Source organism: Corvus cornix, chromosome 10, assembly GCF_000738735.6.
Source record: "Corvus cornix cornix isolate S_Up_H32 chromosome 10, ASM73873v5, whole genome shotgun sequence".
NCBI classification, from domain to species: Eukaryota; Metazoa; Chordata; class Aves; order Passeriformes; family Corvidae; genus Corvus; species Corvus cornix.
Genome location: NC_046340.1, coordinates 233,044 through 258,847, shown reverse-complemented (window position 1 = coordinate 258,847; position 25,804 = coordinate 233,044). Strand labels below are relative to the sequence as shown.

At 36.1% G+C, this 25,804-nt stretch overlaps 1 protein-coding gene and 1 long non-coding RNA gene across 6 annotated transcripts in view; one reads left to right on the top strand and one right to left on the bottom strand.

Moving 5' to 3' along the window:
- Positions 1-19,367, bottom strand: part of LOC109143450 — a 41,642-nt gene extending 22,275 nt beyond the window's left edge. For both annotated transcript variants that reach the window (XR_005602777.1, XR_002043631.3), the window contains exons 1-3: positions 19,289-19,367; positions 12,612-12,715; positions 12,031-12,080 (exon numbers count right to left, since the gene is read on the bottom strand). This is a non-coding gene — a long non-coding RNA (uncharacterized LOC109143450). The remainder of the gene's footprint in view (positions 1-12,030; positions 12,081-12,611; positions 12,716-19,288) is intronic.
- The window catches only part of UNC13C (unc-13 homolog C), a 135,053-nt gene extending 112,288 nt beyond the window's left edge, over positions 1-22,765 (top strand). For all 4 annotated transcript variants that reach the window (XM_010391192.4, XM_010391191.4, XM_019280971.3 and 1 more), the window contains 8 exons: positions 78-227; positions 1,490-1,613; positions 3,438-3,494; positions 4,534-4,614; positions 8,172-8,319; positions 19,356-19,448; positions 20,160-20,319; positions 21,244-22,765. In XM_010391192.4, the coding sequence (XP_010389494.1) occupies positions 78-227; positions 1,490-1,613; positions 3,438-3,494; positions 4,534-4,614; positions 8,172-8,319; positions 19,356-19,448; positions 20,160-20,319; positions 21,244-21,529 (1,099 nt within the window). In that variant the 3' untranslated portion in view covers positions 21,530-22,765. The remainder of the gene's footprint in view (positions 1-77; positions 228-1,489; positions 1,614-3,437; positions 3,495-4,533; positions 4,615-8,171; positions 8,320-19,355; positions 19,449-20,159; positions 20,320-21,243) is intronic.
- The last annotated feature ends 3,039 nt before the right edge of the window (positions 22,766-25,804 follow it).

Genomic DNA, 25,804 nt, shown 5'->3' with positions numbered 1-25,804 from the left:
TAGAACCTGATAGCAAAATCATCATTATTGTTTTTTCTCCCAGAATTCTTTCATTTTCCTTTTTTTTTGTCTTATAGTTTCCAATTTGTTATTGAAGATTGTGTAAGACAAATGAACAATGAACTGAATCAAATTAGAGGAAATGGGAATGCAGCAGCCAATAAGAACAGTGCTGCCATTGATGCTGAGATTGTGCTTCGGCCTCTCATGGATTCCCTGGACAAAACGTAAGTGTGGCAGGCTGGTTTGTGTGGCAGACTGGGACCTGGATGCTGCAGTCAGGCACACTTTGGTTTTAAACTCTGAAGCACTCTGCAGTATTTTTAATATTTGTAGTATTCACTGTGTGCAGACTGCCATGCCTAACCTGTTTACTTACACTGAGCAATTCTTACATAAGCTACAGACTTGTCTTTCCATGTCTTGTCATGTTTTGGGTCATTGAAAAGGAAGCGATTTCTCCTCCACAGGCTGCGTTATGAAGATTGTACTGAACAACAGTAATTCCCATACTGAAATTGTCTGGCATTTGTTCTAGGCTTGTACCCAATGTCCCACTGCTTATTAATATGCACTTCTGTGTCACCAAAAACCTGGTCACCGTCTAAACAGCAGCTTGGTTTTTTTTTTTTTTCATTTGGTAAAATGCTAATTTTTGAGAGGATCCTGCAAACTCATTCTAGCCTCTGAAAGTAAGCATAACTTATGTTATCCTTCAGCAGTGATGAGTTCTGAAAGGCCATGTGCAGCACAGGCACATCTGTAAGCACATTGGTGTCCTTGGTCATTGGTGCTTGTGAAGCACCAGTGGCCTTTTGTTGGAAGTGGCTGTGAGGACAAGCAGCCTGGCACTGATCCTGCACTCAAGGTCTCCAGTCACGCAGACACAAGTTACACACCCTTTTGGTCCCTTAGGCGGGTTTTCCCCAGCCAGAATTTTCAAAGTGAAGATGGAAAAGGTGCTGCAAAAATTTAATTTCACTGTAAGTAATAGAGAGCAAGATTGCACAGACATGTCAGTATATAGAAATAAATGCTTCCGAACAGTAGCTGCAAATTTGCATTAGCTGTCAGCAACAGGTTCTACATCCCAGTAGAAATACAAAACACAGGAGACAGTTGCTCTTTATTTTTAAGATATAAACAAATTATGTACTAAAACTTTAATTTAGGGGCGTGGGAGTGCTAAATTATATCATCCATCAAACTTTATAACTCATCATGATTTTGCATTTTCAATAAATATGCATCAGTGGTATACTAAGCATTCAGTTAGATAGTGGAGATTTATATGAGTTTGTAATCTGTAAGTCTTTTTACGAAAAATATTTACTGATAATATTGCAAAATAACTTAGTTACTGAGAAATTTTTATTAGTAGAGAAAAGATAAACCTTAATGGCTATTTATCTGAGCATATAGTGATAGAGCACCTCTGAAGCCTTTATGCTAGTTTTGGTGACTGGTTTCTGTTTTTGTTTTATTCCAGTTTAAGTGTCTCTGCAAAAATCTGTGAGAAAACAGTTCTGAAACGGGTTTTGAAAGAGCTCTGGAAATTGGTCTTAAACAAAATAGAAAAACAAATTGTGCTTCCACCACTGACAGACCAAACCGTAAGTGTTCCAGCAGTAATTCTCAGTTGACGTGAAGGATTGTAATAATGTGCTTGTTCAGGTGCCAAGGGGTCTGGCACTATCCTCTTCTGTACCTTGACCACAAGGAATAATTCTTGGACTGCAAGCAGTCTGTTGCTCTCTGGTCTCAAAGTTGTGTACCCAGCTTGCTATTAGCTGGTGAGGAAGACTTTGCTCCTTCATTTACTGCCTGCTCCGACTCAGAGCATTTTTTATGAATGCAGTCATGTGAAAGAAGCTGGATCACTGGCTTTGAAGTGTGCTCTCATATAAGGAGTTTTAAATCTGATTTTTCTTGTCTTCACTGTGCACAATAACACAAAGAGTGTTCTTTGCCCTTCCCAGTTGCATCAGAAATTCAATCACTTCCATTTTTGTAGGTTTGATGCCAGGGGTGCCCCATCCCATCCTCCAGCCCTGCCTGCTGTGCCATTCCTTATCTTGAGGCAGCACTTGATTAATATCAGGAAGCTTAAGCCAGATATAGCTCTAAAGATTTGGGGTATTTTAATAGCAGACTTGACAGGAGGTCCTCTTTGGGCATAACTTCATTTACAGCCTGCCAAGAATAGAGAACGGAGCTGTACTTACAGAAAGTGGGGCTGCACAGGAGAGTCTTGTGGGGCATGGCCTGACACAAACTCTGGGGGCTGAGCTGAGGGCAACCATCTGATCCTGTCAAAGGATCAGCAGAGAGAGCCTGGCTTGGAGGCCTTTTGATAATTGCTTTTTTGCTTTTTTATTTGAGGGACTGGGATAACATAACTGTTAATTCTGCTTGTTTTCAATCTTGTTTAAAAGAAATTGACCATCTTGTGACAAGCTAATCGTGATGTTGCCACAGTGTGTCTTTGGCAGCTTTGCTGTTACACGTCCTGTGGTACCAGTTCTGCTGCTAAAAATCTGTTTGTCAGGGTCTGTAAGTTAAAGGCATATCACTATGCCTTTAAATCATATTATAATATATTAAAGAACATTGCTGAAAGAATATTGCATGGAAGAATATTGCTGGGCAGGCAGGAAAAAATCTAATAGAACATGTATAAGTGCTGCTAAGATAGCAATGAAATTACCTGAGCTATTAAAAATTCTGGAGTAGAGCTGATCATAGCCAGAACTCCAGTCACTGAATTTGTTCATATTTACTCTCATGACCTTGTTAACTATGCATAAATAGAAACAACCTCTCTTTTAATAAGTTTCAAATTTATATTTCTGGGATCTTTAATTTGCTTTTCAAACTTTTTTGTGCAAATTTTATCTGCAAATACATAGGTAGCATTTGAATTGGGTAACTCTGTTTTCTGTCATGTGTTAGGAGCATTTATTAGCTTTATGCAGGATCAGTTGTTACACTGTTTCATTGGACAACATGTTCAGAGGTGAGTTTTCCTAGTGGTAGCCTCTACCAGCCTAGTTTCTGGTAGGCATCGTGAACTATTTCCTGAGAGCAGCAGTTATGGACAAACATCTCACTGACACACACTGAGAATAATCACAGCCTTAGCTTTAAGTATTAAGCACAGAATGAGATAGCAGAAAGGAGAACACAAAACCACTCTCAGCAGAATGTGCAATATTTGTATCAGCTCTAGGATACTGGAGGGAATCTTGCTTCAGGCATTCAACTACTTGGCCTTTCACTTATGAGTGAAAATGTGTCTCCTGTGCAACTGAAACTTTTATTTAGCTTTGCAAAATGGTTACTTTGGCCAATGTTCTAGAAGAAAATAAGATTGTGTTGACATAAAAAGCAAACATGCTGTCCTGAGTCCATGTCCTTAACTTTCAATGTGATTACAGGGGCCCCAGATGATATTCAGTGCAGCCAAAGATCTTGGACAACTGTCAAAACTCAAGGTAATGGAGCCAGATGAAGCTGTGAATGGCTTGCGCTAACAAAAAGGGATGAAATATTAGTGACTGTAGGGCCAAACCTCATGCCTTATTCTTGTATAATATAGTGAGATTGAATATGGCAGTAACTACTCAGAGGTGAATCATCATTTTACAGTTTCATTAAAACCAAATCGTGAATAAAAAAGTCTGTGCTTATATGGTAACTGATCACTACATGGGTCAAGAAGCCATCATTCCCATATTGCACAACTAATCCTTATGAGCATTAAATATAAAAAAAAAAAAAAAAAGTATCTTTGCTTCTGTAACCAGTTCTGAAAAAGCCCTAAGGTGAGAATACCAGTAATTTTCTTTCTGTGGACTATTTATGTGCATTGAACTATAGAGTGTACATCTACAGTACAGTCTTCAGCACTTCAGTGCTGGCCTCCACTTGATGGGCAGCAGAGATGTTTGATACTGATGTCATTTGTTTGCCAGTCAATTAGGAAATGTGGTATTTGGGCCTCTATGACTAATTGTTCAGTTTGCTAGAGGAGTTAAAATATTACCTAAGGAAATCACTGACTTCTTATTTAGACAAAGATTTAGCAGCAGTGTAGTCACTCTAGGAATCTAATATGTTCTAATAGGAACCCCCCCTTTTTTTAAACATGGGGCATTAACAAACATCTTGTAAACTGACAGCTTTATTAATAAAATTAATTACTTCTAGATCATTTAGTATAATTATTTTAAGTTAAATTTTAACCTTTCCCCATCCCCCAAAACAGAGAAATAATACATCCTAGGAAAAGAAGTAATGCAAAAGAAGTAATATTAAACAGTGGATCTGGTTCTCTACAGTATGTTTTCAAGAAACGTCATGATTGCTCTAGGTTATAATTTGTTGTAAAAGCATTCTGAAGTTGAATTAATCCCTGTTAATCATAGTCCTTGGGGGACATTTGGCGGCTTTGTCTGTTTGTTTTTCCAAGAACAAATACTCACAATATTGTCTCTCTTTCAAAACCAACTGCAGTCTTCTCTTGCTTTGCAGGACCACGTGATCCGAGAGGAAGCCAAAAGCCTGACCCTGAGGCAGTGTGCAATAATGGATGTGGCACTAGTTACTATAAAGGTGCAGCTTTATGTGTCTCCGCTCTATGCTGGAATACCCAAGAATGACTGGTTTTTAGATAAAAAACTGGAGACTTTCATACAGTCTTCATGGGTTTGGTTTCTGAAGTCAAAATAAGTCATTAAGGAATATTATTTAATTTGCTTATCAGTCTTTTTCACATTGGCCTGGATCATTACTTGGTGTAAATAACTTGAAAGCAATCAGTTTCTAGAATAACAGCATATTTTCCTGTCTGCTGAGAAGAGACAGCACATCAGGAATGTAAGGAGGCAGCTACTTAAGTATAAAATTGAGGATACAAGAGGAAATACTTGTGATCAAGTGTTCTGAAATAAAAGTCTCCAAGGCAAGCAAGAAGTAACAGAGAGGGCTCCCAATTGCCATTTTTTGTATTTGTAGTGGAATTGGCATTTCTTTCAGAAATAAAAATAATTTGGGATTGGTAATGTTGTGGAAACATAAATGGAATAAATTGTTGAAGTACTGTATGCTCCCAAAGTAAGCCATGTGAAGTCCTCAGTAAGGTATGTAAATCTAATTCTTTTCCTTTCAAGGCATTTGTTCTAAACACATAAAAGTTGGGAAAAATGTGACCTCTAACCTTGCCTAAATTTCCTAAATTGCTTAAACTCATACAGAAGAGGCATTGATAGATTTTGACCATTTTGCTAAAAAAAGTCTAGAATTGGAGGAAAAAGATTAAATAGGGGAAGTCCTTTGTTTATTCAGAATCCTTATATCTGTGTGCTAAATTATAATTGTCAATTCATAAACTGAGCTTAAGAATGCTTTCTGAGAAATCTCTTTTCAATTTGTAAGGCAGTGATTGCCTGCTGTACTTAGCACTTGATATGGCAAAATCATTTCTTTCCAAAATACTTAATAAATAACCTTGATCATGCAGAAATTGGGTAGAAAGTGAAAAAGGGCAAACTTGGGGAATTAAGAAAAAAAGATTGCTATGTTTATTTAGGAATGCAATTTTTAAAGTTCAATGATCAAAATCTATAATTTTTTGGTAATGCTTAGTAAATGCAGTTTGTTTAAAAGCAAAACCATGGCTGCCCAAATAAGAATAGGAGAATGGTAAAAATGGCATATGGTGTGTGTTTAGAAATTGGGTAGCTGGTAAAGAAGGTAAAAGGATGGTGAAGAAGGGTTTTGCAGCAAGGAGTAGTCTTTTTTATTTTTCCTCTCATTTAATTCGCTAAGAGACAATTATAATTTAATAGTGGATGGTGTTATTAATCCTTTGAAGAATATAAAATGAAGGAATAATTTTTGATCTTAAATATATATATATAGCATATCATCAGTCTGTGTATTATGTAATAGCAACTGTAGCAATTTCTGTATCTATTTAATATTTTTTAGCTTAATTTGCAATTTACAGTTAGGAGGAGTGGCTTTCTGGCCTCAGTTATCTGAAACTAAGTTCTCTGCTACCTCATTGTTTCTGGGCTGACATAATGTTCATTGATAATATTGTCCCAGTTTCCACTCTACATCCAGACTGCCTCTACAAAGAGATACCAGCACCCAAAGGGGCTTGTGTATTTGGCATTTGGCAGGTTTTGGTTGAGACTGCAGTGGCTTCAGCACTTATTTCCATATACTTAACATCTGCCCTTTTTATCTGTCAGTGTGACTTTCAAACCTCTTGTGTCACCTACAAACCTTGAAACCACTCAGAGAGGAGCAGGAGTAGGAGGTGAATTATTTTAAGGTTTCCGTCTCTAAGGAACAGGGTCATAACTGATCCAGCTGAATCTGTAAAACCCTGTTTACTCATTATTTTTCTATGTTTGGTTCCATACAGTACTGATACATTCATATTGCTGGTTTTGCTTGCAAAATTTATCATTTATGGGCAAATGAAAAAAATGAAAAACTCAGGAAAACAAGGGTCAGGTGTCTTTGTTTCTTAATATGGCTGTTGGCTTTCATGGAGTTTTCAGCCAGTTGTAGCTGCTGCAGATGATATTTTATTGGGAGATACAACTTTAAAAAAATCACAGTAATTGTCACCAGTAGCAGGAAATACTAACAGATTTTGACACTTGCTTATAAATTGATTATGATCCTTAGTGAAATCATGACTAAACTCTTAAGCAACTAAGATAAGAGTTTTGCTTGGAACATACAGTATGAAATAATTCACTTGGAAAGAAACAGTTTATGTAAGTATCTAATGATGAGAAGATAGAGGTGATTTAGTCAGAACCTTTTAAACTGACACTAACTGTCTCCATAGTATTAAAACAATACAAAAATTTTGCAACCTGATGACTTCAAACCCCGTGCTTTGCTCCTACAGGTATTTTTTCCCTGTAACAGTCAGTAGCCAACAACACAGGAATGTAAATAATAGCTGTTATGAAACATTTGTGTTTCATCTCCTGCAAAATCTTGAGAACTGTAAGGTGAAATGTGTACACTAAATGCAAAGGGCTTGTGTGGACAATAGGTCTGAGCTGTCCAGATAAGCTTGGGAAGCAGCAGTTAGTGGATATGTCTGGATGGATGTGAATTGGAATGTGTATATTGCACCCATTCCTTTGGCAACACTCCAAAAAGACAGGAGGAGTAGATTCTACTTACAATCCCCAACTCTCACTGTACAGACCAATATCGCATCTCATCAAGTAGTCACAGTGCTCCTGAAAAACATTGTTTGTTTTTACTAATTAGCCATTAGTGGGAAGTTTATTGATCTTGAGACCTAGAACTGTAGTGGAGGTTGCAAAATGCTTTGCAATGTGTCTGAACAAAATGAAGGTATGTAGCACACTTATCTTTTCATTGTAGCTAACGTGTATTAATTCATCAAACACTGTCTTGTATAAAACTTCAGGAAAAATTCTTCATTGTGAGAGGAAAAAGGAAATAATCTGTCCCTTAGTTTTTCTGAAATTAGCTTTGGTATTGAAAATATGATACATTTATATATGCAGGGTTTTTTTAATATATATATTTTTTTAACCTAGTCAGCATGGTATCAAAGCAGTAAGCATATTTGTTTTTCCAAATCTAGCTGTGCCAGTAGAACAGTAGTTATCTTCTCACACTGCTACTGCAAAACTTCACACTCTGGAGTATTCTCTCTGAAAATTTTAACAAAATTCCCTTTTCCCTAAATATATTCTTTACCTGTGCTCATAAACCATGCCTTCAATTGAGAGGTGTTTGTGATGGGTTGGGTTTTTTTGTTTTGTTTTCGATAAAGAATTAAAACTGATTCCACTCTCTGAAACCTGAAAGAATAATGCAAATATTTGTCCAGTTTTGGCAAATGAGTACTTCAGATCATGAAGATCAAGATTAAAATTTTGTATATTGTTTTCTTCCCCTAAGGCTTAATTTTTTACCCTTGGAAAGAAGTTTTGTATTAGAGATTATGACAGTTACTTCAAGTGCTATAATAAATGTACACATGCCTGTTGCTACTTCTAAAACACTCATTTAAGAATTTTACTTGAAGTCGTGTATCTGTAACTGAGGCCTTTCTCAGATAATTTGCCTCTATGAACAACCATATTTGTTTTTCATTTTAGCAATACTTCCATGCTGGAGGAAGTGGGCTGAAAAAGAATTTCCTGGAAAAGAGCCCAGACCTACAGTCCCTCAAATATGCTCTCAGCCTTTACACACAAACTACTGACGCCTTGATAAAGAAGTTTATAGCCACACAAACTTCTCAGAGTAAGTGATCTGTAAGGAACATAGAAATAAATCACATTTTAAATGTTCTGAATTACTGATTGCAGATTACATTCTCCACCCACTGTGGTATTTTAGAGTTCATTGACACAAATTTGCTCACGTGGTGTTATCTAATGCTGCTGCCAGTTGTTGGAGCTTATCTGAGGGCAGTTCATTTAGGGGCCTGTGACTTCCCAGGAAGAACAGTCCCCATGCTCTGGATGCACACTGAACACCAGGGTTATTTGTAGGAGCACTGCACACATTATATTCCAAGCTGAGTGTTTTCTTCATTCTAGAAACTGAACATTTGTACATAATAGTAATCTTTACTAGATTTCTTTTGAATGTAATGAGCATTTGTAAAAATGACCTGCCTGCCACTTCATGTCTTTGGGAAAGAATACAATTTGCTGAGATAATGAATTACCCTGCTCCAGCTCATAAGAATCAGAAAGTTTTAATTGGACAATAAAGCTGGAAATAATTGCTTTTACTTCTGAAGTACAGTATGTTACTCACGGTATAAAAAGCATGAAACATGAGTTTTGCAGCTTGCCCCAAGATTATTTGCAAAGAATCATTTCCTAAGCTGTTTCCATATTGAAACTGAGGATCTCTGTTAATAACTCATATATTACAAATGAGAAAATCGCTATAAAACTCTAATATGTAGGGAATAGAGTCTTTTCTCCCCCTCTCAAAAAAAAAAAAATTAACAATATGGATCCAGGCAGAAAAGTGTTACTTTTATGTGTATTTTGCTTTTCTTTAACATATACTTTCACTGTAACTTCAGGAGAAAAAAATTATCTAAGTTGTAGCCATAAATAGAGATCTTTTATAAATCCTGAACCACAAAACTGAATTTTCTGTGTTTCATCCTGCTTTCAGCCTGAGGTCTGTGTTAATTTCTGTGCACACATTACCATGCCTATATTTGCACACCAGTATTGTCAGAAATGTAGCCACTGGGAATGAAACGTAAAGAAAAGTGACTCGTAACTTTTCATTATCCTTTAATGCCTCATTTAAAAGAATTAAATCCTCATCTATTATGATCTCTAGTCTCACAGCTGTAACTGTATCATTAGCTTTTAGTTAAAATGACCCTGTTTGCAAATCAGCAGTTTTCTCTGGAATATAATTAGATTGATATTTGCCCTAATTTTTTCACATTGCCAATCCATAATCAATAGACAGTTGGATGTAAGTATTGGATTGCTCAAAGCAATGAAAAAAGTATAGTTTAAATGTAAAGAAAGCATATATTGAATAATAACTATGACTGTAGATATAAGTGGGTGCTTGGTTTTCTTGTAATGACTACAAGAATCAGAAAAAACAATCAGGCTTACTTTTAACCACAGGTTAAAATAGTTTCTCACTCACCATGACTAAGCTGCAGTTTTTCTAAGAAACTGAAGAGCAAAAATTTGTTTAATTGGTGTGCGAAGGGAGAGTTAACTTTACACACAAACAGAAAGCAGAAAGGTTGGACTTTATGAGCTTGGAGGTCTCTTCCAACTTTATTAATTCTCTGATTCTGTGGTAGGGGCTCTGTAAAAGTGTGTGTTATGGTCCTTGATAGTTCCTGTATTTGTGTTCATGCCAGGATCATGTTCAATAGGCATAACCAAATTATCCGAGAATATGATTTGCACCATTTCTAAAGAAGGATGACTGCTTGAACCAGAGTTTTGTTTCCCAGCCTTTGTGCCCACAAATTCCTAAAAATCTTGTCAACAAAGCAATTTGCATAAGATAATAGTAATAAAACCATTCCTAACTTTTAAAATGGTGCCTCAGGGAGTCATAGTTTTTCCTGTGGTGGTTTCACCACACTAAATACTTGAAAGCTCAATTCCTACTGCCTTTTTCAAATACATCGTGAGACTACATTGTTATAGACATATGCTTTAAAAGCAAATTATCACACAAACAGGAATAATAAAATTAACTGCTGTAAGCTTTTGCTGATGATTTTTTCTTTTCAAAGCACCACTATAGACTCTCAAGACTTTTTAAAACAGACAAGTGTTGGAATAAGTAAATGACAATGCTGAGCATAATCTCACTGTAACGTTTTCAGTAACTGCTTTTTTTTTTTTATTTTTCGTTTTCTCCATATAATGATTTGTCATGGCTGAAATTCTTTTCCAACTCTAATGGTTCTATGCTGCTGAAAGTTGTAAATTTAATGCTCACTCAGGGTTGTGAACACAAATCTGTAACCACACTATGAAAATTAAGGATAAAAGAAAAATGTGTTCTAATAAATGAAGTTGATACAGACAGTACAGGTTCCAGATTAGCTTTCTCAGTGACATAGCTTAAGTTCTGTCATCTTCTGGCATATTTTATACCTGCCTTTCTGCCTAGCAGAGGAGGAGGGAGAGGTTTCTCTTCAACTGTTATTCCAGATCTGCCACACACTTTCAACGTGTTTGTTTGGAAATTAAATCCTGTGGAAACTCCGATTGTTACATGTTTTAACATTGGTATCAATAGGATAGTAAGGGGAGATATAATCTATGATTGTCCCTTGGTATAAACATTTCCAGAAAAATGAGCAAAGCCTGCTAAGCACTTGTCCTTTTTTAAACCCAGCCCACAAATGTAAAACATGCAGAGCAGCATTCTCTTTTGCAAATAAATTATCAGTGTTGTTTGATGAGAAAACTTTTATAATAACACATAGAATGATTTATAAAATGGTAATAAAATTTAGTTCCACCTATCTGACCTTCACATATAATATTACCCAGAAGGGATTCAGCTGATTCTGCAGTGCCTGTTGCAAGCACATTCTTCTGGATCAGTTTTCTTACTCAACCATACACAAGTGCTATCCCTGCCACGAGTGATAGCATGGCCCCTTCCATGGAGCAGGCCACTTCTGTAATCTCTGAAAAGGACATTGCTATAGACCTAAAGGATTTTGCAAAACCTGAAGGCAGTTTAGGGAGGAGAATTGCATTCCAGAGCCTGAGTGAGCAGTATTGAACACTCTAGGTGGTCACTGATACCCCTTCAAAGAGCATGTAAAGTACAGCGAAATGAGAATTGTGTACCATCAGTTCACCATTACCAAGCAAATCACCTGAGGTTCAGATCTCAGATTGATTTTGTTTACTCTAAACTTCTGCCAGCTGGAAATTGTCACTCTATTTGTGCACTAATAATAGTAATAAACATTAGCTCAAGCTGTAAAAGTGGGTGGGTTTTTTCCTCTAAATTCAGCTAGAGGATAACATTCTTGCATACATAATTCAATTTTGTTTTCAAAATCTTCTGTAACCAAACCAAACAATTCTTTTTGCACCCTCCACTTGTGCCAAGCATGAATCAGTTGTAAAATAGGAGCACAGTGCCAAGCCTGACCTGTAAAACCTGGCTCAGTTGGGGGTTCAGTGCTGTAGGGCTGGAAGACCCATGGCTGGTTAACAGCTGGAAGGCAGCCAGCCCAGAATTTCAGGGAAAGCTCCAAGGCTTCTGCAAAAGACCATAGATTCTGTACATTGATACTAGCTCTAGACAAAATGGACAAATTTCAGGTCAGACAGGACAAGATAATTTTAACCAAACGAGCTAAATTCAACCACATTTTCACAATCAAGACAAAACTCTCAAAGGCAAAGGACAAACTCTTACTATACTTCTGTTGGTCTATTGCATGAACTTTCCTACTCTGTGGTACATTTGACTTACCCTTACTCAGTGCTGAGACCAGTACTGGTAAAGCTTCTCTAAAGTCATTCCTAAAAAAAAGACAGAAGCAGTCACCCTTTTATTAAGTTGCACCTTCACTTCTTAAACTACTTAATGTATATCAAAATTAAAAGGCTGTGATTTAGTTTAGCAAATGCCTTAAATCTTCAGTAATTTCATAAACTATAGCCAGTGCTGTGAATATTTACATTTGTTTAGCATCAACACTTACAACATTTGAACAAATATTATTTTAGTTTTAGCAAATTACATAAAAAGACAGCATCTCAAACAGTTTCCTGAATTAGCTCTCATTTATTACCACTAATTTCTCCAAACTAAACACCACTCTTGCATCTAAAATGGTTGTTTATTGGACATGGAGAAATATTTTTCTTACAAATTACAGCAGCTCCAGTTTATAAACATCATTAGAGAATGGTGCTGTTGTTGTAAGGTATACAACAGTAATACATAATGGCAGGACTCTGAAATCATTTTTAGCTTGACTTAAAATAGTTTGTATTAGCTAAGCAGAAAAATCAATACTCATCTCACAACACATAGACTGCAAACCCTACCTGTGTGTTTACAAGGCTGCAGAAAATGCTTTGCTTCAGCTGGTCTGAATCAGATTTCTTCATTCTTATGCCAGACAATTGAAAGCTAAAAAGGGACGATGCACCTGAAAACAAGAAGATACAATACTCATTCTCATTAGGTAACTATGCTTATCTCTAACAGTAACTCCATCCGTGTCTTGTGAGGTCACCAATACAGGAAACGAAGTTACACAATCAAAAATGAAGACAAGTTCTTTTCAACTTCCAAGCCAAAATTCAGTTCTGTGTTCCTTTGCAATCTGGAGTTGTACAAAGCAAAGCAGAACCTCAATGGTTCATAAATATATGGAATGACATTAAAACAATAATCTGATATTAACTATAATTTAGGCAAGCAGATAGATGACATCAGACTACAGAAAATAAAAATTGCTTAAATTATTTAGCAGCTGTTATAGGTGAAAAAGAAAGACCTTTTCATCTTTTGCTTGTCAAAACCATTGTATTATTAACTGTCATATTTTGAAAGCTATACCTGTAGTCTGTCGTGAAATTTAAGTCCTACAGAGCATTTCCAGTTCTCTCATAACCCATACTTCAGACAGAATTTAAATCAAGAAATAATCCCTGCTTCATCCACTGTAGTTTCAAATTGAGGTCAGAATCATGTGTTACACAACCTTATTTCATGAAAGAAAAAGCCAGACCTGCATTGCAAGCTGCAGAAATCAGCACACTATTGCAAGCAACAAACAGGACAGATAAGAAAAAAAAGTGAAGAAACTTGCAGAATTACAACGAATAAAAGTATTCCAGCATATGCTGATAGCAAAGTAAATGCATTCAGAATAGTGGCAGAAAAATAGATAAAACCAGACTGCTGGTAAGCGGGTCTTTACAAAATATTCACTTAAAAGACTGCCACATTAGAAAATTTCTGGTTGGTCCTTAAATGAAACAGTAAAGCACCTAAATTAGAAATAAGTTGTGTATCAGTTTCCTCTAAGTCTCAAGAAAATAAACACAAGCTACCAGGTGGCCATCAGTTATATGACATCAGTTTTTAAAAAATTACTTCCTACTAGAAGCAGAGCATTCAATACATACAGAAACCTCTTGAGAGGCATGCGTGTTGTCTGGGTAAAACGCTGTACAGAATACATGCATATATATAAATATATACATACATACACACCCACAGAGGGATAGATGATGCCAGTTGGATACATAAATCCCAGATCAAAGCTGGCTCATTCCTGGTTTCTCTCCTACGTGGACAGAGCAGCAGATGCAGCTCTGGGGGGTCCCAAGAAGCTGTGCAATTGCAGCCCTGGCTGTGTGGAGCACAGCTTTCCCCAGGAGAGATGAAGGGAAAGGCCTGAGCTGGGGATTCCACTCCAGCACTCAAACCTGTACTTCCTACTCACACCACAACATTCTCCTTTCATATTATGCTCTCTGAGTGCCTCATAATCACTGCCTGATGCCAAAAAAATTCCAATAGGAGAGAATGTACTTTGATAGTGTGGCTTTGTACAATTGTGGAGAGGCTTAGAGATGTTGCTGAATCTCCTGTCAGCCTTAACTCCATCATAACAAGTGATCCTTTAGACAAATGATTTACATTTGCTAATCAAATACAAACCTAAATCTTTTCAATCTTTTTATGACAGCATGGTGAATAAATGGTTGCTGAAGTCAGCCTTCAAGTATTGAACTTGGTTCTCAGAATCCCCCAAAACAAATAATTATCAACCATTTGTATAGCAACTTCTTGAAGCAAAGCACATGTTGCAGTTAGTGTGGTTATCATGATAAAATTGGTTTTCTCTGCTGCCTTGTTTTTCTCTAACACAGAGATCATCTAGCTTGCTCCATCCATCTCCTAATAATTCAGCTTTAACTTGTACTCTTTGGACTAAATGAAAATATTCAGAAATGCACTGAAGGTTTTCCTGCAACTCAGTCTCAGAGTCCTGTGAAAAATAACTTGATGAGTCGTCCTGATACTTTATCTCCTAATAAATTAGCAGCTCAACACCAGACCAATATGTATTTTATTGATATCATCAATCAAAAGATGACACGTGCTTGTCTGGATTAAAGTGCTGATTTCATAGCTTGTGTAATTCCTAGAGCATTGGAAACTGTGAAAGCTTGAATACTTTTCAACTTTTTCATTCTTATGTCCTATTTAAAAAATAAGGTCAAAGCATAGGTGCAGTATTTAGATGAACACCTTTATGCTGAAAAAGCCATTGAGGCAAATGGGATAGGTTAGGCTTACCACAGGCAACAGTGCCAGGTCAGCTGGTCTCATGGCCAGGCTCCCAGTGCTCAGTGAGCTTTCTAAGTCTTGGGTAATAAAATCACATAATGCATGATTATTAGTTTGCAGGTAGTTGTTTTTCTTCTGAACTGGATTTCTAATCCTCAAAGAGGTGAAGAAGATCTTGAAATCCTCAACCCTTAGAGACAGAGTTTAAAAAAACCAAAATAGAAACATATGTAAACCTCCCCAGGTTTAGAAACTTTTGATACGTTCATACAAAGTTTGAGAGTCTTGCTTGTTGTCTTCGGCTACTTTGGGGCAAAAATACTGCAGGTCACCACATTCTGAAATTTTATGCTAGCTCATTTTCTGTGAATCCCGTTTATGTCTGCAGGGCTCTTTATTCATGCAAACATAGAAGTTAGTTTCCACAGTCCTCCTCATTTTCAAACTTTTTGCTGCTAAAAGATCAAGCAAGACAAATGAATCCTTCTACAGTAACATACTTTTGTTCACAATCACAGACTGATTCAGCAGGAGTCTCTTGCATTTAGCAGGAGTATTATCCTAGAAAATATAGGGAGTTACTGTTTTGGTTTTACAAAATATACATGACTCATTTTTATATTTGCATGTTCTGCTATTTTCTCTATCAGAGTGCACAAGTTCACCTTTTCCAAAGGTACCTACTAAGGAATAGAAGGCAAGGGAATTTCTCTGTGCACATGCAGCAATTATGACTAAGAAACTGTCATGACTAAGAAACATTTGACTTGGTCCAAAATGTCTGTCTTCTGTCAAAATCATTAGTGTTAAAACAGCTATCACATTGATGACATTGCAGGTGCTAAATAAGGAGGAATAAAAGCCTAACTCAAGGCCTTACTGGTCACTGAGGAGTGAGCATCTTTGGCCAGAGGAGATCATTTTTCTCCTTTACAGTTTATTTACTGCGAATGAATGACTGCACTTTAAATGCATGTGATCACTTTAAGACCCACCAGTAAGAGAATGCTGTATTTTGAATCATATGAATATGCCAACAAATAAAATGTAAAGCAGATATCAGAAAGCAAGGAGTAATAATTAAACATCCATAAAGTTTTCAAACATAAGGCAGAATCATTTATAAGTTTGTTAGTCTTCGAATTAGTTATATTACAGTATTAAAGAAAGAAAAGTGCAATCATCCTCTGCTGTGCACAGAGAGATATTTATTGTCAGCTAAATTGGCTTATTAAATGCAGTAGGATAAATAGACCTTTCTATAGTCGATCAGAATCACTAATTCCTGCTGTGACTGTACAAGAACTGGTAGCAAAAAAGAAAACAAAACAGCAGAAATAGACAGATGAGAGACTTTAAAATGAAGTGCCATAGTTACTGAATCTCAACAAGAGATGCTGTAAGCAAATACCAAATGTCCTGGAATTGTATCTCTAGTTTGCACAGCAGGTCAGGAAGAGAAATAGGGTTGCGTGATTACTAAAAGAAACCAAGTTTATATTCTAGACTCCACTAGAAATTATCTCTGCTGGCTGAGATGTTCTGCAAAGGAGGGCTTCTCAGCAATACTGAATGTAAGGGTCATTTCAATGTCAGCTGCTTTTAGTATAAAACTGGGTGATGTGCACAAATTTCTTTATAACCATATCAAGCTGTACTGTACATACAAGGCCTATCCCACTATATATTTGCAGTACTGCTTGGAGCACTGTTGTAAATTATGGACTACTAGGAAAAGGAAAGAGATACCAATCAGGAGACCTTTGCAAGAATATATTTTGTATGAGTTAATAAAACAGTTGGAGAAACGGAAGTCTAACCCTTACAGATTCATAGATTTTTGTCTTGGTGAAATCCTACCTGTCGTTATTAGAGGTTAACACAGCACACTTCACTATTACCATCACCCACCAGCTGCTCTCAAGGATATCTAATGAAAATGCTAATTGTCTTCTTTTAAAACATTCCCAGGGTTTTGGTTTGGGGATTTTTTTAAGCTGGAGGCTAAAACAAGTAACTGATACTGGCTGATATTTTCAGTGATATTCAGGATCAGTTTACCTCATCTTCCACTGTAGTCAGGGGTAAATTATTATTAACTGTGATTGGGAGAGAGTTCAAAAACTTCTCATTCTCTCTCTCAGTATATTCAGCTTTTGTCCCTAAGATTTAGGTGTTGCAAGTTCCTGGTTCCCTTCTGGTTCTCACCTTTTGGCTTGGCATTGAAAGCTTTTTAATCAGAACAGAGTTACAGTATGTTCAGCTCAAACTTCAGAGCTGAAGGAAGGCTATAGACTGAATCAAAAGCCTCATTCATAGAGGTTATCACCACAAAATGTACCTGTGCTGAGGTTGAATTCCATGCATTATGGAACAGCTTGAAAACGTAGGATTTCAAAAAATTAAAGAATGAGACAGATTAATGCTCTAGGACCTCCAGTCTCTACTCTTTCATTTACTTTACAGTATCACAAAGCCAGTGAGAATACTCTATATATAAAAATACATTATATTTAGTATTCGAATTCTATCCTGGGCAAGCTTTTTTCTGAATTATAGGCATTGCCTGCATTTAATATAAGGAATATGAGGGAGGGCTTTTTCACACAAGTCAGCACCCTGGGTTAAATATAACTCCATTAAAAACCTGCTACTCACTGATACATGGCCTAATGACATTGTGCGTGCAAGAGAAAAGAAAACCAGCTTTATGACCTTGACCAAATGAGAATTTCCTTTCTCTTCTCAAGTAAAAGCAAATTTTACTATAGTCAGAGAATTCTTCAGTCTATGCTTCTAAATAAAACCATTCTATTTTTCTTGCTATTTAGCTTTTCTAGTCCATTTGATTCCTTCCTTTTTATACAAATTCTTTTAAAAAGTATGTATTCTTTTCTGTGAGCAAGACATAAAATGATTCACCAACTTAGAGCTTCCATATAGTACAGCTTTAAGTAATTATCCAAATACAAGAAAATTAATTTCTGCCACTGAAACTAAACCTCTTGTCATTAAAAAGCTGATGTCTAGTAAGTTGCTTATTTACATGTCAGTAGTGGCCCAAACCCTCTGACTGATACTGAAATATATCTAACAGCAAAATTTGTACAGGTACCCTGCAATTCAGAAGTAACAGCTGTAATACAGTAAGGTATTGACACTGTGCATTTTTGCTAAAACACTACTGACTATGTTTCAAAAGTAGGTTCACAACAGTTCTAAGCCAAACTCACCTGAAAGCTTGGAAATGCAGAATAATATTCAAGGATTCTGAGCATGTTAAATGATCACTGAATCTCCACATTTTGATGTATCAGGTAAAAAAGGGTTTGTTCTCTGAAGCAGTAACACTTGGGGTAAGAGTATTTAATTGACTTTGCAATGTTCATCCCATGTAGAGAACACAATTACAGATCAGGCCAAAACAATGAATAAACATCACTGCAGAACTCATTTCTGGAAAGCCACTGGTGAGGAAATCCAGGAAAGAAAAAGACTATGCATGATAACAGAAAAAATATTGTGGGTATAAACTAATTTCAGGGGGGAAATCACTTTCCCCATTATTATTATACACAAGACACCCCTCCCTCTTCTCTGTAACCCTTCCTTAATTCCTGTGCGTACTGTTGGAAAAATTCTAAAGGAATGTTTGCTTCTCCTCACATATGGAGGGATGGGGAACCAGTCAATGAGGAATTTCGGTATAAATTTCTCTGCTACCCACAGAAATAGCAGCCAGCTATAAAGGGGTAGCAATTTACTTTAGTATGTGGTTCACAGAGATTACACTGTGGGGACCAAGTGCAGTTCACAGAATTCAACTTTCACGGTCATTCAAAGAACAAGTAAACATACTCAATTTTGTCTATGTTGTGCTGTTATAATCTGATATATTGAGGAACTTTTCAAGACATACAGAGTCCTTTTAAAGAATCATTCGGTGCAAATTGACTTATAACCTCCTCTGGTGCTCAAAAGCAAAACTTTAAAAATTAAGTTCCTGGTTCCTCTGCCATGCCTTCAACCTTCTCCTTTTTTCTTTAAACCCCTCTCTGTGTTAATGCAAAACTTCAGTAGCTTGTTGAGACAAAACCCTCAGCAAAGGATTCATCTATAATGACACAGAAGTAACTTTCCAAATGCACGCTCAGCAGTAAGGTTTTTGGGGTGTACATGCAAACAAATTACAAAACCACCAACTTCTACATTTCAAGATACAAACACACCTAAGGACAATCAGAACAGAAAGTTCCAGGTGAACAGGATTTTTATTTCACTGAGGCACTTTCCATAGATATTTGCAGTTGCCCAGAACTTTTGTGGCAAAATCATTTATGAATCTGTAACTGATTCCCACTTTAATGTGAAACATTTCAGAAATTTCTAAGTGTTTCTGACAGAAAATACCACTCACCTTTCACTGTCTATTTCTCTTGATGCATCAAGAAGCCAGGTGTGCTAACCAAAAATTCTTGTTTCAGGTCAAACTGCTACTAATTCAGTGGGTGAGATATCTGTACAGGTGGATGTCTCTACCCATCCTGGAACTGGTGAGCATAAAGTCACTGTGAAAGGTAAGTTTCAGACAGTCAACTTTAAAAAGAAAGCAATGACAAAGACCAAACCTCCAAGTACACCCTAAGTCAAACATACCAATAATAAAGCAACAGTTGTTAAGTATTATAGTACTTGTGAAACTATCAGTACACTTCAGGTGATTAGGTGATTTTTCCTTGCTCAACAACAGCAGAAGTTCAGATTATGCAGGCAAGTACTGTCTATGCTTCTCTGTGTAGGTAATGCAAAGTTATTATATTAAGTTATGGAGCTGTAAATTAAAATGTGTCAAATTTTACTTCTCAATTGCTTGTACATAATTCAACCTGTAAAAAACTACAGCAAAGCTGGGTGGTGAATGACACCACCAAGTCTTAAGAAGTTGCATTTATAACAAAATGCCTTTGTTCTGCACAGCCTGAATTTCAGAAAGAAACACAGGATCATTCAGATTTTTTTAATTACAGTGAAGATAGCAGGCAAAAAGAACCTGTAATTGTAAAGGAATTGTAAAATATATGTTTATATTTGATACTTTTGAACCTAAAAGTAGTCAGACATCTTTACTTGGCAGGGAAGGGGTAAAGCTCCTCCGAGGCTTGCCGGGTATTGAGATCCTATAGGAAAGCTCTCAGGTCACCTTTCACTGGCTATAAAAAAATCATACAGGTTAATTAATTGGAACTCTTGCAATGGAATTTAACTTCAGTTCTTTTATCTCTTTACAGTTGTAGCAATTAATAACCTAAACTGGCAAACAACAGCTATGTTCCGTCCCTTCGTGGAAGTTTGCATACTGGGTCCTAAACTAAGTGACAAGAAAAGAAAGCATGGAACCAAGACAAAGAGCAACACCTGGTCACCAAAATACAATGAAACTTTCCAGTTGTAAGTCTTTTATGTCTGGGAATTGCATACTTTTTGAAAATTTTCTTAAAATACTTTTGCCATTAAACCATTAATAGCAACAACAAGAAAAACATCGTAAGGCTATACATAGATATAGACACTATTTCAAAATTATTTACTAATTTTTATCTTTGTTGTATATGAAGATGAATGGCAGTCACCAAGCTTTCAGTCCTACAAAACCTGGTTAAAATGTACAATTCATTTCCCTACAGAGAAGTAACTATTTATATCCCTAGGAATCTTTTGGCCTAGGTAGCTTTTTGGACTGAAGCATTAATTATTATTTCTAGATATCTGGGCCTTCATGACTGTAGAGATATCTAAATGTGTAAAGGGTTGTGCATGTGTTAATGTTATTGTTTATCTAATGCTATTATCATTTAATCCTTAAATCAGTAAGAAATTTCCACTTAACCTGGAGTTTTAAATTTAGTGCTTCTCTGCCCTTTTCTGAGATCATTTTTTTTTCCCTCCCCTTACCCTCCAACCCTGACTGGAAATGAGTTCACTGTCTCTGTCTTACCACAAAGCTCCTTTTGATGCCTGCTGCCAAGGGTTTTCTGTATTTTTTGAAGCTGATTTAAAGTCATGGTGCTGACAGCTGGGGAACTAGCTGAACATTTTAAGTACTTTCTAGGGAAAGGTAATTGCCTGTTTCTGCTATTGAGGGAATTCTCTTTCTGTTCGGGCTGCTGAGAACAGAGACCCCATCACCAGTACATCTGAAGGGTTACTTGTGTAGAAAGTTTAAAATTAGCTATTGTGTTGCAACAAAATGGAACTACAAAACTTCAACTACCACTCTCGCTTTAATTTTTCCAAGATTTCTAGAGTGAATTAATTCCTTGGGGGAACTAAACTGAACTCCTTGTTCTAAATTCATATTGTTAATCCACACAGCCTACTGAGTAACGAAGATAAGCCAGGAGCCTACGAACTTCACCTGTCAGTGAAGGATTACTGCTTTGCCCGTGAAGATCGCATTGTCGGCATGACAGTGATCCAGCTGCAGGGCATCATCGACAGAGGCAGCTGTGCGTCCTGGTACCCCCTGCTGAGGAACATCTCCCTAGATGAGACTGGCTTAACAATCCTTAGAATACTTTCTCAGAGGAATAATGACGAAGTTGCTAAAGAATTTGTAAGACTTAAAACAGAAACAAGATCTGCTGAAGAAATGGCCTAAAATACCCAAGTAATGCAAGATTGTCACCGCCGAGAACATAAATACAATGCTGTTGTCTGACTAGTGCATGCATGTGCAAATCTGTGGGAATGTTTAACTAACTGTGTTTTCAGTGTTTGCCAGTACTTATGTACTACATTTGCAAGGTATGTCAAGGAGCTGTATATCTTTTATACATATTTTGGTCTTTGTTAAAGTAATTGTTCCAATGAAGTGCCAAAACTAAGATTAAGAGTAAATGTTTCATCATATCTTTTTAAACGTTGATTTCACCTCATCACAATTCCATTATTTTTTAACATTTATTAATAAATAAGTAGCTTTTTTAATTGATTATAGGTCTGTTAAACTGTGTTGCTTATTCTAAATTAAGTTACATCCCTTACTCCTGTTTTAAAAATGACGTGTACTTAGTTTTCTTTAAACTCTCATGTTATGCAAGCCTCATTTTAGGTGTCTTACTGATGACTTTTTCTATCATTACTACAGATGCAGTTACTTATAGAAAGTGTTTGTAATTTTATAATTACCAATATAAAGTAATGATTTTTGCATAAAAATCTGAAAAAGGATGGGAATATTTTATGCTAATCTCTTTTTCCAACCTTTCATAAATATCACTGTGAAGAAATGCTGTTAAAGCAGGTTCTCAAGAAGCTGTGCTTATCAGAGTTTGTTACTGATGTTCGATATCTCGAGATAACTTTGTTCTTCAAAACTGCCATGGTAATATCATATTTGTATTAAAAGAGTAAGTCAGTATCTGTAGAAACAGGCTGCTGTACAGTACACTATACGTGCTTTTAAAAAGTGATTTTTTTAAATGATATGGTACTGTACAAGGGGTAGTAGTTTGGAATATGTCATGCCGGTTTGTGGTTTGTTTCTATAAATTGTTTGTGAGAAGAAAAGATGCTGTTAGCATTTTCACTCAGAGTTATTAATGTTGCTTTACATACTTAGCTGTAACATCAGTTAAGTGCTTTATTTCTTTAATTTTTTTTAGAAAAGTTCAACAGTTTGTACTTATGCAACATTACTATGTATTGCACTAAAGCAAACTCTGTGTCCTGTAAATACATTTAGTGAGGAATTGTAAAATAAAGTATGCAGAAACTGCTTTCTAGTTTTGCCATTTGATATTATTTATGTAACTATTGGTTTTATGTGCATATGAAGCCCGTGGAGTGGGCTTACTATATAGCTTTATAATATATTAAAGTATGATTTACCCTGTCTGGCATTTGGCTGTTCTATAGGTGTAAGATTTGATATGTCAGTGTCCTAAAAAATATAATAAATTAGGTAGATGTACATATATACGCACACATATAAATTGTAGAATATTGTCTAATGCTAAACACATTTGTCATTGCTTTTGGTCACAAGTGTTTCTCAATACACAGGTTGGAGTTTTCAGCTTTGCTTAGGGAAAAAATAACTAAGGGAAGGGAGGACGTGTAGTTTGTACATCGATGTCAGCCTTCTAAAAATGTAACAGAAGACTCCATGCAGGTAAACCAGATTGTTTCCAGGATATCCTTTTAGATGAGATTTTAAGGTCTTTGAACATCCTCAAATTTCTTCCTTGAATACTAAAAAGTAGATCTGTCATAAGTATGTGTAGACATTTAGGGAAGTTCTGCAGAGCCTTTAGAGAGTTAAGAGCACTCCCCTAGGATCATAGATTCCAAATTGTATTTCTGTAAGCTATAGCCCAAAGTGTCAACAGCAGACACAGACTCAATTTCATGTAAAAACTGAGAATAATCAAGAGATGAGGTGGTTCCTGCTACAGAACACTGTTGTGGACAAGATGCAAAAGGAATTCCTCAAATGTATCATTTTTGGCTCTGTGAATTAAACCAGAAAGGCTGGAATAAACAGCTTCTGGTATTTTTACCTGGAGCACTTTCATCATATTTTTCTGTGGCTGTTTATTCTACTGTAAAATGGCACATATTTTAGTGCATAATGTCATCACCACCCACTTAACTTTATCCCTGAGATTCGGGATAAAGGAGTAACAACTGAATCAGTCAAGGCAGTCAATTACTGCTTGTAGTGGTCTCCCTCAGCTGCACGCACCAGAAGTAATCAGGCAAGCTGGTAAAAGCATCCCTTATAATCCACAACTTTACACAGTACAGTTTAATGTTTCACTGTTTTTAACAGAGAAATACTTTATATATCAGAATTTGTCATGTGGAAGATAAGAGGAAAATGTGCTAACTACACCAAAGGACTGTTTTAAACATTGTTATGGATCAAAATACAAGTATATGCAATTGTGTAGCACAAGCAGTTGGACCTCACACATTTCACACAGTCAAAATGATTGATATGGAAGAGTTTTCAGTGCTGTTTTAAAGGCTGTTATAATCTCTTTTAGGGAAGTAAATATCCCATTTAAAAAATACAACTCATGAGAATTTTCTTAATTCAACTGAGCTAACCTAAGTGAAGTGACAGCTGTTCCTGCAGTTTCCCTTCTCAGTGACAACCGATGTAATCAAAACTCTAATTGGAATTCCTTTTGTATTGGTTCGTTAAGATAGCAAATATACACATATGCACTTAGGGAAATAAAGGAGAAAAAAGACAGCAGGGAACAGCAAGATTATTTTGAGAACAAATTTTCCATTCTCCAAGGAACAGTGACTACATGGAAACCATTTGATGTGCACCTGAAAAGAGCAAATGCATTTAGAGAAGTCTGTCATATGACAGCTCTTCAAGTCAACCTGTATACTCAGAACTGACAGTTTTACATAAAACTGTTCAATAAAGACGGAGAAAAGTATTTTTGCCCTTTTTATTTTGTTTTCTAGGATGAAAATATAAGAGCCAAATATAGAAACTGAATTAAATTTTTCTCAAAGCATTTTGTAGCTAATATCTGATAAAAGAAGGGAATTAGTAATGTGTGAATTAAAGACATATAAGAAGCTAAAACTAGCAGCCATTCTGAAAATCTCAAACAACTTATCTCAAATAATTTTTTTTATAATGCCATATGAGATGACACCTGAATTAAGAACACAGCACTGGAAGTCGCCTTTCCTTTGCATATGAACATTGAACCCAGAAAACTGCTGAAATACCAAAGGAAACATCTATTAGATGGAACTGGATGTGCGTAGTTCTTTGTATCCTTTATGTCTTCTGGAGACCTAAATTTGCATCAAAATAATCAATTCCCAGCTGTTGGGCCATCACCAGGATGTTCAACCAGTCCCAGCAGCAAAATATGAAACATTTTTCAAATTATTTTTTCTCTGCCCTGGAAGAATCAAGGAGCTTTGGCTTGGGTAGACACAACTCTAGTGATTTACTTGAGAAGCTTACACAACAGAAGTAATAATAAACCAATAATTTCCATCTGTTTTTCTCAATCTGTTTTACTAGTTTTCACTGAGATTCTCATGCTAGTGACTGTAGAAATCAAATTTGTAGGCAAATACTGAAAGCAGAATAATAATTTACCTTTACAGTATTAGTGTGAATTTAATACACATTTCTCACAAATCCCTTGAAATCTAAAGACCTGAACAAATATGGGGAGAATATTAAGTTATTGTATTAAATTCAGCAAGCAGACATAAAATTAACATAAATCGATTCAATGTTATTTGTAAAATACAGCTGGACAAGTGTTAGAAAACATTCTGTTGTTTACACATGCTTATTTTGATGGTTATTTCGTATCACTTGACATTTTGGCACCAGATTTATGCAATTGACGTGCACTATGAAAAATTCATAGAAATGAATCTTCAGGAGACAAATTCTAAATTATTTTAGAAATTATAATCAAGACATGGGATGCAAACATGACTGAGACTAATAAGCAGGACTGGGATATTCTAAAAACATGTCACTCTAAGCATTTGCTGAGATAAAGAAAAATTACAGTTTGTATCTGGAGAATACCTGTTTCTCTTGGATGTTCTACACTGAGTGAATGCACACACACACTACAGAGTATTAAATGCATTTCTAAATTATGAATCTACAAAATCTAATTTGACAATCAACCCAATAGGGAAGCAAATGAACAAAAGTGTATTTTCGAACAGATTCTGTAGCCGACAGTCAGCTTATCTAAACAAAGTGTTCCTAAATGACTCAGCCTATGACCATTTCATTGTAAGAATTCAGTTTCAGATTTCAAAAACTCCAGCAATTACAGCTGAAAGCCTTCATCGTCAATTTAGCAAAATGAATTGTTCCCTGCAGAATACGAAATACTGTAAACTTTGGAGTGAAAGCCAT